The sequence below is a fragment of the Coenobita brevimanus genome, chromosome 96 (genome assembly GCF_032717465.1).
Source record: "Coenobita brevimanus isolate Jiangsu-jjx chromosome 96, ASM3271746v2, whole genome shotgun sequence".
Taxonomy (NCBI): domain Eukaryota; kingdom Metazoa; phylum Arthropoda; class Malacostraca; order Decapoda; family Coenobitidae; genus Coenobita; species Coenobita brevimanus.
In genome coordinates, this window is record NC_137049.1 from 13,950,780 (window position 1) to 13,964,903 (window position 14,124).

At 44.6% G+C, this 14,124-nt stretch overlaps 1 protein-coding gene across 1 annotated transcript in view; it reads right to left on the reverse strand.

Moving 5' to 3' along the window:
• Positions 1-14,124, reverse strand: part of LOC145413461 (uncharacterized) — a 319,141-nt gene that overhangs the window by 124,865 nt on the left and 180,152 nt on the right. The window contains exon 4 of the mRNA XM_080283160.1: positions 9,286-9,585. Within this exon, the coding sequence (XP_080139286.1) occupies positions 9,286-9,585 (300 nt within the window). The remainder of the gene's footprint in view (positions 1-9,285; positions 9,586-14,124) is intronic.

Here is a 14,124-nt window from a genome sequence, read left to right on the forward strand (position 1 = left end):
GTTAAGGTCCTATGCGCTCTCTCAATAACTGAATTTCCTCGGGGATGGTAGGGGAGACGGAGTCCTTGCTTAATCCCGGCTCTCCTACAAAAATCTCTAAACTCAGCACTGGTGAATTCTCCTCTGTTATCCATGGTAACTACCTGTGGCCTGCCATACCTACAGATGCCCTTCTTAAATTCTTCAGCTACGGCTCTGGTGGATTTTGTACGTAGGGGATAGATGTGTAGATACCTTGAAAAATGGTCTATCAGTGTGAGACAATAACTGTGACCACTCCTACTATTATGCAAATCTGTTAGATCTATCGCAACCCTCTGACCATTATCATCTACTGGTGACAGTTCCTTAAAATTGTGCACAATCTTCCCGTGACCCTTGAACTGCTGACATGACTTGCATGATTTAACAAAATGCTGCACATCGGTCAGTAGAGATGGCCAATAGAAAAACAGTCTTGCCTTGGCTACCGTCTTGCGTTCACCTAGGTGTGAAGGGTTATGAACAATTGAACAGGCAATAGAAACCAAAGACTTGGGTACTACCAGGCGCAATCTAGACTTTCCCATTTCTTCTCTTCGCACATACAGAATCTCCTTGTTCATTTTGAAAGCGTAAATGGGACGATTACCAGACAACTTCCTGGGTAACTCACCTGCTTCTAAATACTGAATTACCTGCCTCCACCTCAGGTCTGCTGTCTGGGCTTCTTGGACACTGTCCACCGTAAGGCCCAGCCACCGAAATTCCGCATTAGATTGTGTTATATCTGAGGTGTCCTCAATAGCTCCTACTGGTCTACTCAAAGCATCTGGGACATAATGATTCACACTCTTTTTATATTTTATCACAAAATCATAGTCTCTTATCTCCAACAAATAACACAACATACATGGGCATTTAGTCTTTTTCTTAAAGATGGTGGTTAATGGTCTATGATCAGTAATGATGGAAAAGGGTTTGCACCACAAATGGTGGCTGAAAAATCTACATGCACTCACTACTGCCATGGCTTTCTTGTCAGTTACTGAGTATCTTTTTACTGGCCAGAAAAAGTCAGCATGGATACGGCCCTGAGTTTTCTTTTTCCCCATGTGACCTCCTGACGCTGAACAATGACCCCATTCTAACACTGCTTAGCGAAACTTTGCGGGAACGACAAACTGCAGTCGAACCTCATCCTGAGTTTTCATGACTCACGGTAGAGCCGTCCTTTTTACAAAGGAACCTGGGTTGACTTCCCCGTGAATACTTAATCACTTTACCCTTTTGCTTCTTCGGCACAGCAACAAGTGTCGGGTCCGAGTGTTGTTCTTGGACAACATCTTGACTATAAATCAGATCTTGTGGCAATGCAATGGTCACTGGGGTGACACAGTTTGGAGCCTCGGCCATGGCTCGTGTTATTGCAGCCAAAGTCTGAGTAGCATCATCTACGGTGCAACTATACTTGGCACCTGGTATGTTGCCTATTGTTAGGTCAAACAAAGGTTCTGGCATGACAACTGCAAGTGTCATACCAGTCAAAAATGGAGATGCCACCTGGATACGTGCCTCAGGGAACAATCTCACTGATACATCAATAAGCTAAGCTTGGATCTGTTGACTTGTGTACTCCTCAGGCAGAATTAGACACAGCCTGACAGAGCAACCAGAGGAACCATTGTCTCTCAGGCCCTTTACAGGAATGCCTCCCACAAACCCTGGCTGAACAAGGAAGGCACTGTTACCTGTGGGAGGGCCTGTAGAGGAAGCAGCCAGCCACTGGTGAGGCTGCTGAATGAACGATGCAGCAAACATGGTGCCCTGAGAATTAGATACCTGAGGGGTCATACTCACTGTCTAGGAAGATGGAGCATTGAACACCTGTGGAGGAGGGTTCACTGTCACTGGGGGACTAGTGAACTGTGGGGAAGTACCTGTGCTGCTAGGGACGACACCACCATACTGCTGTTCAGGAATGAAGGCTGCGTTTGCCTCCTGTCTCCGATACACTGGGGCTGGTGCTGGAAAGGATTGCCCCAACTGTTGATTGAGTGGCTGATACTGCTGCTGGTTAGGGTACTTGTTGTGCCCCTTCCAATCGGGTTTCTGCATATTTTGCCCCTGGTCCTTCTTCTGCAGTTTGTTTGGACCTTGGCCATTATTCTGAGAATGGCCTTGATGCTGGGGTTCAGTCTGAAATGGCTTCCCAGACTTGTCGGCTTTCCTGTTCCAGGTCTGTTGCTTATGAGTTTGGTACCCGTACGCAGTGAAGAATTCATCAGCCTTTTCCACCATTTGGCTGGCATCCCTTACTTGGCAGATCTTAAGCCAAGCCATAAGCTCAGCAGGCCACGACTTTTCTAGCTGCGTGCGCAGCATAAGGTCAATTATCCCCTCTCGCGCGTGCGAGGGGTTTCATCTTTCTCCATCCACTCAACTCAGTAAGCAATAAAGACGGTCGAGGAACTGAACAGCAGTCTCCTGTTCTTGTAGATGCGCCCTCATAAACTGACTCCTGGCATTGTAAAGTGTGAGACCGTACGCTTTGATGAGTGCAGCCTTCATCATCTCATATGTGAGATTGTCTCCACGAATTCTGTGGAGAATATCAAGGGCAGGGCCCTCAAACAAGTTAAGAAACTGGAGCCGCTTAGCTGCCTCATCCAGCTGGTACAGTTGCACCATGTCTTCGAAACGAGCTATGAATGGCTCGATTCGCTCGTCTTCATGGTATGAAGGAAGCTTGAGGCGTAGGGTTGTCAGAACATGCGCTGGGAGAGCACTCATAGAGTTCGGGTCAGCTGCACCACCTGTGCCTGAAGCCAAGGAGTCTCGCTTGAGCTTCAGCATCTCAAGTTCATGTTTCTCACGTGCCTCGTGCTCGGCATGTTCGTGTTCACGTTCTCTCTCGCGTTGTTCTCACTCGTATTTGCGCTCTCTCTCACGTTCCTCGCCCTGCTCTCTCTCGTATTCGCGCTGTTCTCGCTCATGTTCGCATTGAATTCTACGCTCTTCACCGGCATCACTTTCGCGTTGCTGTTCTTAAGTGTACCGTGAGAGAACATAATCTTTGATTTCCTTGGGGTCAGTAAGCCCCATATCTTTGGCTTCCTGTACATATATGTTAGTAACCATGATGCTAACTCAACTAAGATCGAGTGGACTCAAGACTGAGTACTGACTGCTGTTTCACAGAGAAATGGTAATAATCAAAAGTAAAGAATATAGTAACAGGCTGGTGGTGACCAGTCTTATCTAGTTAAACTGGAAAAGAAAGAAAATTTTAAAAAATGCAACTGACTAGGAAAACTATTACATAAACTTAATAGAAATGAATCAATAACCACCAGTAAGATAATGCCTATAGACTTCAATGATAACAAATACCTAGGTGTGAGTGAGTATTATTTCATTAATAACTTTAGAGCTAGGAGTTAATATCCTGGAATGAGGTCGCCAGATGTCACGGGGGGATGTGAATTTGGGAATTAAAAATTGCTGATATTACTCGAAAGTAAAGACAAGGAATTAACTTGTGAAAATCAAGTAGTAAGTTTTACTTTATCCCGGCTTACTTCGCCGATTCTCTAAGGACGAGAATTTATAAACTTTCTCAACAATACACAGCAGAGTCTAATCGCTCACAAGTGCTGTTTGTTAGTACTGCTAGCCTCTTGAGAAAGTGACTTCACCCCTGACAATCAATAACTAATGCTAATAATAATGGACAGGTTCTTACCAGTGCTTAACTCCTGGCTGGCACAAAGGATATAAGTCTGATACACAAGAACTGGTTTAAATACCAGTCGTGAATAATGTAAGGAGTTTGTGTAAACCAGGAGCAGTAAATTACAGTAAGCTTAATGTGGAGAAATAAAACACGAGTTTAAATTACATTAAGCTCAAAAAAAGAACTGTAAATTTATTAATTACAATAAAATAATTTACGTTACATGAATCTCAAAACGAATCCAAAAGGGGGACTCTCTGCCTGCCTCTCGCTCGGGTCGGACGTGTTTAGCCAATCCTGCCAGTCGTAGAGGTGTATAATTGAGAGAATTGGGGAGGAGTGACATTAGTGGAATGGAGAGCGATGCCCCGGATACGGGCGGTACGGGACTTTCACAAGCTATGGAAGCCTCCACCACTGTAAACAAGAGGACCCGTGATGTCTCCCCACGGAGCGCCGGTTCCCCTGATGAGGCCGTCACCCAGCAGGTCAAGCAGTCCAAGGTGGCTGGGAGGGAAAAAGCTTCTAAAGGGAAAGGTATGCCCAACAAAGTTGGGAGCCCTGTGGAAGCAGCCACTATCCCGCCAACATCAGGTAAGACCACTACTGTTATGGCTGATCGGCTTGCACATGTATTATGCCGAGTTGTAGAGGTTTTACTGTATATCAGTATCTGTAGCCGAAGAAACTATCACATCAAGCACACATCCAGTTTTGCAGTCACAAAAGACAAAGAATTTTAGTCCAAAGCGGTGACGCTTGGATGGCACATACTAATTAATGCCAACCTGCTCCAGAATAACACCAGCGACTCATCAATAACCACTTTCTGAAAAGGACGGAAAACCATGGAAAATGACTCCTTGAGCATGGTAAGGATGGGTCTAATCTTCCATAACCTGTCATTCAGTGAAGGCCCATAATTTCTGTTGAAATGAAGGGACCTTAGGATTGCCAGGTACCTGTCACAGGCCATATGCTTACTGAAAACAGGTGTGCCCATGTGTTCATCAACCGACCAATTGTCATGGAGCATGTTTCCTTGTGTGCGCCATCAACATGGTAAGGACTAGCCACACAAACAACTCCCCCACCTCCACAGATATCCAGTCCCTCATGTGCCAGCTTTCGCTGGCAGGCACGTCCAACCACTGCACGCTCATAGCCTGGTGGAAATTAATTTGATCCACCAGGTGTTGCATAACTGCAGGGGTAAATATTGCCCTGAAAGTATTGCTTATAGCCTAGGACCTGGGGGTGAAGCTCATCCTCCTGAACACCTGCTCCTTCCTCAACGAAAACAGGCACAGAGGGCTCAAATCCTCCTCCTTCCTCCCACACAAAGATATCAACTGCCGACACCTGGTAGAATAGGCCATTTTCCATGGCAAGCACGTCTTTTCTGAGTGTGTGCACACCCATGGGCAGGTGGTGAGGGGGAAGGACAGGGAGAGGTGTGGTAGGTGGGGGAGTTTGGGGGTGATGACTCACCTGATGCGGGGCTTCCCTAGGGACGCTGCCTGTTGAGTTATGCCACGTGAGGCCCGTGTGGAAAATTCCACTCTTGAAGGGCCCAGTTGTGGTGATTTGGCCACTGAATACTAGGATGAGGTGATGCTGGATGTTCGATGGCAAGACGGCGGCAACCAGGCTGCGAGAGTGACGATGAGATGGCTTGTCGGTGTTTATTTCCCAAATGACTGCCAAATCCACGCTCACCTGCCCCGTATGCTGGGTCATCAACCTCCTCTTCTTTAGTGAATTCATCACTGTCGAAGGCCCCACCCTCCTCCTGCAGCAGTTTGAGAGCTTTCTCAGGCATCTGAAAACAGGAAGGGGTCAGAGGGCAAGAAAGTTCATTCTCCTTATAACATCTCCCATAACCCTATCCCGTAAAAGGAGGAGTGTAAATTCTGGCTGTGCACGTAACTCTTGCTCGAGAGATTTCAGAACAGTCGCGTAAAGATATTTTATTTCTAACGCTCGTAGGAAAGCTACTATTCATCATAGAAAGGCCACTTTGGTCTCATTTTGAAGCTAAAGAGTTTTGCTCTGTCGTACATTGTCCAAAAAGACAATATATATAAAATAAAATGCAAAAAAAGTGAGCAGAAGTTAGCTGACATGCTAAAGTTTTACGCCATCCTTTAAAAAAATATTCGCCAAAAAAAACACTATTCCATTCATCTATCCATCATCAAATCCTACGTTGCCCCATGAGAAGTGTAGAGGCCCGGGGCTAGGCAAGTTGGTCCTGGCATTTAAGATGAGAGAAACCAGCCTCACTCATCCCTGAGTGGTATCATGTGAGCAATAAAACCCCAACCATCCCTTGGATATAAACCTTCACCAGCTCAATCCGATTGGAGCAGCGTTATTACTCACTAAACCACCAGGCGCCAAAATTTGGTTATATGGTTACCACCCACAGTAGTAAATGGTTTCCTGGTGTACAGGAAACCATTTGGCCTGTCATTCAGTGTAGAGTCACCCACAGGCAGAAGGAAGAGGAAAGAATGAGGGAAAGAAAGACACAAGAGGGAGTGTAAAGTCACCCGCAGGCAGAAGAAGAGGAAAGAATGAAGGAAAGAAGGACAGAAGAGGATGGATGGAAAGTAGGATGGAGGAAAGGAAAGGGCAGACACCTGAGAGCAGCACTACATCAAGTGAGTGGATGGTGAGCACCCCCACCTACCACACTATTCAAGAAGTACAGTAAAACCTCTACAACTCGGCATAATACATGTGCAAACCTTGTCGAGTTAGCCTATTTGCTGAGTTGCAGGGATGAACTTTAAGTTCCCCCCCCAGCACACACACAACAGACAGTAAAAGCTGCCTTACCATGATTCCATGCAGTTGTAGGATGTATTCCAGGCATGGAGGAGGGCTTTTGGTAGTTTTTGGAGGTGTCAGGGGGGGCTCAAGATCACTTTGGGGCACACCTTTACTGTACTGTACTTGACACTGTACACTATGTAAAGCACAATTAAAAATATAATGGTCATTACTGTAATGTATTTATCACTTGTACTATACAGTACTGGGGAACTAAACACTAAACACTTAAACATTACTGTACAACTCGGGATCTTACCGAGTTGGGGGAATTTTTGCCGACTCTCTTCCTCTCACGTGTGCATTTTTGCTGGTTCTTTGAAAGCAGTGATAAGAAACAGGGAAGTGAGCATGGAAGTGAAAAAGTTGCTACATGACAGTATTGTGATACCAACTCTAACGTACAGAAGTGAAGCTTGGACATTGTTGGAAGGACACAAGTCAAGAGTGAGAGCAGTGGAAATGAGTTATTTAAGAGGAGCCTGTGGAGTCACATGGAGAGACAGGCTGACGAATGAGGATATAAGTTGTGGTGTGGATGTGGATGTGATAGCAAGCGTTATGAGGAACACACTGAGGTGGTTTGGCCATGTGGAGAGGATGGAGGGTGAAAGAGTGACGAAGAGAATGTATGTGAGTGAGGTGTAGGGGAGAAGAGGGAGGGGGAGGCCGAGGATGAGATGGAGGGATGGGGTGGAGAGGTATATGAGAGAGGGGGGTGTGAGTTGGGAGCAGGGCAGTGAAATGGCGGGGGACAAGGCGACTTGGAGGCGATTTGTTTGTGGCCACCCCAAACGGGATTGAGGCGTCTGGCAATAGATAGATAGATAGATTTTTTAAATGAATATTTTGGAGCCTTCCCGAGTTGTAGAGGTTTCCGACTTGAATTATGACGAATTGTAGGAGTTTTACTGTAATAATATTTTTTGTTTCAACACCTAGCAGAATAATTTTCCTTTCCAATAACGCATCATTTGTTGTATTTTCTTAAATAATAACGCCGCATATATACATGAGAAAAAGGAGCATAAATGTTCGGTGGGTGGTCAAGAAGTGTACATCCTACCTATGAGAAACCTTACACCACACTGAGCCAAGCAAACCAAGTGAGCACACATGCACCAACTATGGCAGGCTTAGCTCCGCCCACTTTTGCCCGTCATCCAACAAAAATGACGACTCCCTAAATATTTGTTTAGAGATTACATCAGATGACGGGCAAAGTCGTCATACTGATGTCAGAGGTTGACAAACGCATGAAGACCCAGGTTGTCATTGGTGTGCCTAAGGGTTAAGAAGAAGTACTCTCACTCACAGTATGTGAGGACACTATATCATCCAAGGCATGACTGACAGCACTGTCACTGCGCCCTTTCCCCAGCAGTAAGGGCAGAACTTTTGCGGGGGTCAGTGATGCAACTGGCCCCATGCGTGGAGGGACGGAATCGGATGAGGCGGATGAGGAAGACATCACTCTACACTCTACCTGTGCTGCGCAACAGTGGGGTACCCAGGGCTGTCACAGAAAATGATCACGGGCTCAAAGGATGGTGGGAAAATGCTTGCAGCTATACATGTCAACCCATAAAACTATATCATCCAAGACCGTTAATTTCAATGCGTATGTCTATGTCTTATGTTGCCACATAATCAATTTCTCCCGAGCTATTTTTGTCATTTCCCGTAAGCGTGCCTAAGTTATGTGTTCAGTTATGTGGCCAAAGGGCCAAATTCTCAACTCAATCCACACCGACTGTATATGCATTATGTGCTAAATGATGTTTCACTATGCTAGAAATTGCGATTTCCGTGCCAAAATGGCAACGCTGCCAGTTGCACACTATGACTAGGGAGTACTCACACGTAGGGTTAATATTCAAATGGCTTCGGACTCTTTCATAACACTTCTTAGTTAGCGACTTATTCTGTACATGACATATCAACATCCTCGTTTATAACATTTACGAAAATAATGTTAATACTTAAAAGCCTTTATGTACCGTAAAAACGGTGATAGTAAGTAAAACAATTTGCCTGGTGAGCGGTTGATACGAAGCCTCCAATGCCACCATGAATAAAGGCTCAAGGGTCAGCAGATCAGGGATACCAACCAGGCACATTAACTCAGGAGTTTGTTTTCAGATCTTTCATCCAGTGTGTCACATTTTATCACGCTATTAGAGTGCCGATAATTTTCTCAGTGGGTGTACTTCATCTCTGAAGGCGATTCTGGTGTCAAGTCACTCCAAGGATCTTAGTGGAGGGGGTGTGAGGTAAAAATACATTGGTAAGTGTGATGATTGGGGGGGGGGTACCTGTGTTAATGTGCACTGCAAGTGATGAGTGTTGTGAATTTTTCTTTAGTTAGTTGTATCATTTCATCATGTCGTTTATAAAGGCTAAAACATGTTTGCTTGCGTCGGCCTTGGTCATCTAATGGCAGCTCTCCATGCTGCTATTATTATTCAAAAAATAAATTTGTTCAGATGACTTTACTAACTTTTATTGGCCTCACACAGAATCTAACCCTACTTCTCCAGCCACACACAGAAACTAACCCTACTTTCTCCAGCCTCACCCTGAATCTAACCCTACTTTCTTTAGCTTCACACAGAACCTAACCCTATTTTCTTCTGCCTCACACAGAACCTAACCCTGCTTTCTCTACTGTATACATGCAGTTACAAAACACAAATTTATCTTTACTTAATCCCTTTTATCCAGTGACATACCGAACTGCTTGCTTCCTCTGCCAAGCCTGTGGACTTCTTTCTCTTTAGGGAATCCTGGTTTAGTGCTGATCCTTTACTATCCTGGTCTGACTGTGATACATTACTAGAGATGTCCGTCAGTGTTCTGGTACGAGGAGAGAACATGGAGTACGAAGTAATGGTCTTCTGTCTCTGGTCTAGCTGTTGTTCTGGGACACTGGAAGTCTTCTGTTTCTTACCCTTCTGTTTACCTTCATTCTTGATGTCGGGCACCCTTTTTTTTTCATCTGCCTGCTTCGGAATGACGGCAGAGAACCAAGCCTGTGGGGTCAAGCATCATTAAAATAACACACTGAATCTGATGATATCCTGAAATTTTATATCTTATTCTTTTTTTTCAGTCAAAGATGAGAACCAAGTATTGTTACAAATCTTATTACATATCTGAGTTTCTTTTTTTCTAGTAGTTTCCAACAACCTCAATATGGGGATTCCTGCCCAGGGAGCAGGGTGTTCTTTGCTTTACTCTGATTTGAAGAGACAATTTTATTCAGCTTCAAGAAGACTTTTTACAATAGAGGGATTAGGTACCATATTCTGCATCAATTCAAACACTGCAGTGTGAAAAGAAGGCACTATTTAATTTGGGGATGGCAAGCCTTAAAAAAAAAAAAAAAAAAAAAAAAAAAAAAAAAAAAAACACGCCCACAGAAAGTGCAGCATGTGTGATTCTCAAAAATACACATTTACCATTCAATATCTCCACTCAATATTGTTCATCAGTCAATAGTTTCTTTTTAAATAAAAAGACTGTATAAAGCTTAAAATCTATAAAACAGCCATACATTTCTACATCAGAAACAATCAGCAGCTGGACCACCAGTCAATCTACCTGGTTTTCTTTATCATCACTTATCCAATTACACTAATATGGCTACACCACCGGTATGGCAAATACATTAAAAATAAATACAAAAATCTGTACAGTATACAATACAGTAGTCCCTCGCTATCAATGGAATTTTTTTTTTACGGTTTTGACTAAATGAGAGTTATTTTCTAATAGGAATTAATTATAATTTCCATGGGAGACACTGGCAACATCTTGCCATCCCAATGGTCACCTGCTTTTGGCTCTCACCATTTCCAACTGTGCAACTCACTCACTTTTAATAAGTTACAAAATATTAGTAAAATACTGTGCTTACGCAAATATGCACACTGGTGGTGCCAGCCTGTTTCCTTTGTGTTAAGAATACTGTACCTAGTCAGTAGCCTGCTTTCATCTCTAATAATTTCCATCTAAGTATTGCACTCTCACTTAATAAATAACAAAATATTCTTAAAGCCTATAGATCCTTCTGAACACAATAATTAAATGTTTATGTAAATATGCATGCTGACAGTGCCAGTCTGCCTCATTGTAGCTATGTAGCATGTAGTCTGCTTTTCTTTTTAAACACTTCAATTATTCATCTTACAATTTTCATAAAAACAAAATTCTTAGTGCCTGCAGCTGAACAAGTATTCAGTGCAGATGAGACAACGCTTTGGTGGAATGTACAAAAGAAACAGATATTTAATTACTGAAAATCACTTTTGTATATGACGAGTGGCTGTCCAAGAATTCTATAATAATTATATATGGGTGTACATAAGAAATCAGAATTACCAGGATCTGTGTAATGACGGAATCTTAGGAGAGTAACCACCGTTTATAACGAGGGAGAACCGTATCTACCATATTACATAATTATGTGCATACTGTATTTTGTTTCGTTCGTTTTTGAAGGCTCCAAAATCCTTGCATGTGTCGGCCTTGGTCACCTATTGGTGGCTCTCCATGGTGCTTGATCTCTGGCAGCCTCCCTGAATAGTTCCATAACCCCGAGGTCACACTTTATGACCTCTCCCCACGCCTTTCTCGGGCTACCCCTCACAACCCCACCCCAATATTAATGCTTCTCATTTTCTGCACCCAATTATCATCCCCCATCCTCTCCACATGCCCAAACCACCTCAATATACCTCTACTCATAGCAACATCAAAACACTCCAGTCCCATCCTATCTCTCAACTCTTCCACCATAAACCTAGCCACCCTAGGCACTGCACTCAGGGACACACTGCACATCCACATAATCATTGTTATTTCTGTGCGTTTGAGCCTGCGATACCCTCTTCCTTAACGGCCCAGTCTCACTACCATACGGCATTACACTCCTAACAGATGCTACATACAAAGATCCCTTAGGATGTAGGGAGAGCACTCTCAATGTCAGGAGAGGCAACAGATTCCAGAACTTCTTCTAACCACTTCTCACCCTAGCAACAGAGCTAGCCCCAGCCCCACCTCCAGCACATAACATGTCTCCCAAATAACAAAACTCTTCCAGGAACTCAGGAGACTCACCAGTAAGTTCAATCCTTTCACGCCTGACAATCTCCACCTGCTCTCCCCAACACACCGCACACATGAAATCAGCATTGCTTCACAGTAATCACTCTAATATCCGGACGCCCAATATCCGAACATCCCCACTAACAGGACATAATCGTCCCAGGATCCAATACATTATTCCCAAAAATGGTCAGGGGTGGGGGGTGGGGGGATTTTTCCCGCCCGTAATTTGAACTTGCCGCGCACGGCGCGGGACAGCATTGTTGTGGCGCGTCATTCCTCCGACGTCCGATAGAGAGCCGCTGCATCCTCCCCACTTTCCGCCTCTCTCTCGCCGCAAGTGCACGCTCGTTGTTATGGCTGCCCACATGATCGCTTTTGTGGTGGTGCCTTACCTGCTGCAGGCACTCCTGCTGCTCTCAGGCCTCCTCTTAGTGTGTGTGATGATGGCCCCGCCACCTGAGAAAAGGAAGAGAGTGGTGTTGACTCTGGAGAAGAAATGGGAGATATTGAAGAAAGTAGATGCGGGGTGGTCTTCTTCTCACATTCTCTGCGAGTTTAACCTGGCCTGGTCTACTTAGTTCAATATTAAGAGATCCCGAGACAAACTCATGCAGTACATGGCTGACTTCTCGTCGAGAAGCAAACGCAACGTGGAAAGGAAGGTGATGTTTACCCCCAAGTTTGCAGAAATCGACCGATCCACGTTAATTTGATATCGACAGCAACGTGCTGCTGGTGTGATGGTACGTGGAACGATGCTGAAGGCTGCTGCTGAGAAGTTCGTGAGGCTTCACGACGCCCTAGACTTCAAGGCATCCAAGGGTTGGCTCTTTGCGTTCAAGTTACGGAAGTGCGTGCTTTCAGGCAGCGCATCATCAATCGTCAGAATCGTCGTTCCTTGCGTCAATCAACCATTGACAGTTTTTTCAGCCCCGTGACCCCCACTGTGTCCAGCCCTGGCTCCACTCCGTTGCCTCCCCAAGACAGGCCCTCATGCTCCGAGCCACAGCCCAGCACATCAGCCACGGTGGAGTCACCGCTCGACGTGAGTTTGCGGCTGTCTTAAGAGTCGTCTGCAGTGGGTACGCCATCACCACGACCCAGCGATGCACCCCTAGGTCACCTGCCAGTGATACTCTCGGACTCTGACAGTGAATAAACAGCAAGAACTTCTCCACTAGACCACACAGGAAATTAGAGTGTTGTGCAGTGAAAAAAACAGTGTGTTGTGTTAAGGATTTACAGTTGTGAGAGAAAAGACTCAATTGAAACAAAATTTAACGTAAATAGACTTGTTTGTTTTGGCTTTGAAAAATTATTAGAAGAACGGGAAAAGTTAAAGTGCAACACTTAGTAAGTCACACTGGAGCATTAGTTAGACAAGAGTGCGCACTGTGAAGAGAACGGACTTCTGTGTGCGATTGACTAAGTTCAGTGCAAGACTTCAGGAACAGTGTACTGCAAGTGCTTCAGGAAATCCTTCTTACTGTCAGAGTCCGAGAGGAGGCGGTTATTCATTGAGGTGGTCATGGACTTGATGTAAGTAGGCAGAATCTTTCATACTGTACTTTTTTCCATACTATACTTACCTCATTTCACTCTTTAATGTCCTTTATTGGTGTGAATAGGGTGTTAGGAGCTATGCATGTGCAGTAGGAATGTGTTTTTCTGAGTTAGGCTAGGTTAGGGTCCATAAGTACTAGTTCAGGAGCCAGTCACCAGAATGTTTAATATTGTATGAACCTACTTCTAAACCCTCATTTTATGCTTCTTTTGCATTTATTTCAGTCATTTATGTGCCTTATTGGTGTGATTTGGGTCTTTAATAGGTGCTATGCATGTCCAGAGGGAGTTGTATAGGTGTTTCTCTGTGTTAGGGTCCATAAGTACAAGTTCATAAGCTGGGGCCAAATATCCGGACAGGACCACTATCTGGAACAGCCTATGGCTCTATTACGTCGGATATTGGAGTGATTACTGTACCTCTAATACCAATACATCTCTTAGGCACCCACTTATCACAAACACTGCACAAGATGGAATTACTTCCCATGTGTGTATATATATCAATATCATCATAATCATCATCCAGACCTTTCCCACCCAAGGGTAAGGTGAGAAGTAGCAATGTCCAGACAGCCCAAATTTGCTCAGTCCAATACACCATGCTTCCATTCACTCATCATTCAAGCCCCCAGAATCCTGGCTCTATCTGATACGGGAAAAACATTCACCACATTCGGTAGCTTCATATAAACATGTCAGATAGAGCCAATCCGGATGCTGTCATGTTAAAAAGGGGTGCCAAATCCCTGATCATGTACTTCTTCTCACAACATTCACCCTGCCAGCTCGATCTCTCATCAGTCCCCTACCCTCACCGACTTTCATACCTCCCTTCCTCACACACTCATCCACCATAGCCTTCCACACTCTCCTTGGCCTACCTCGCTTCC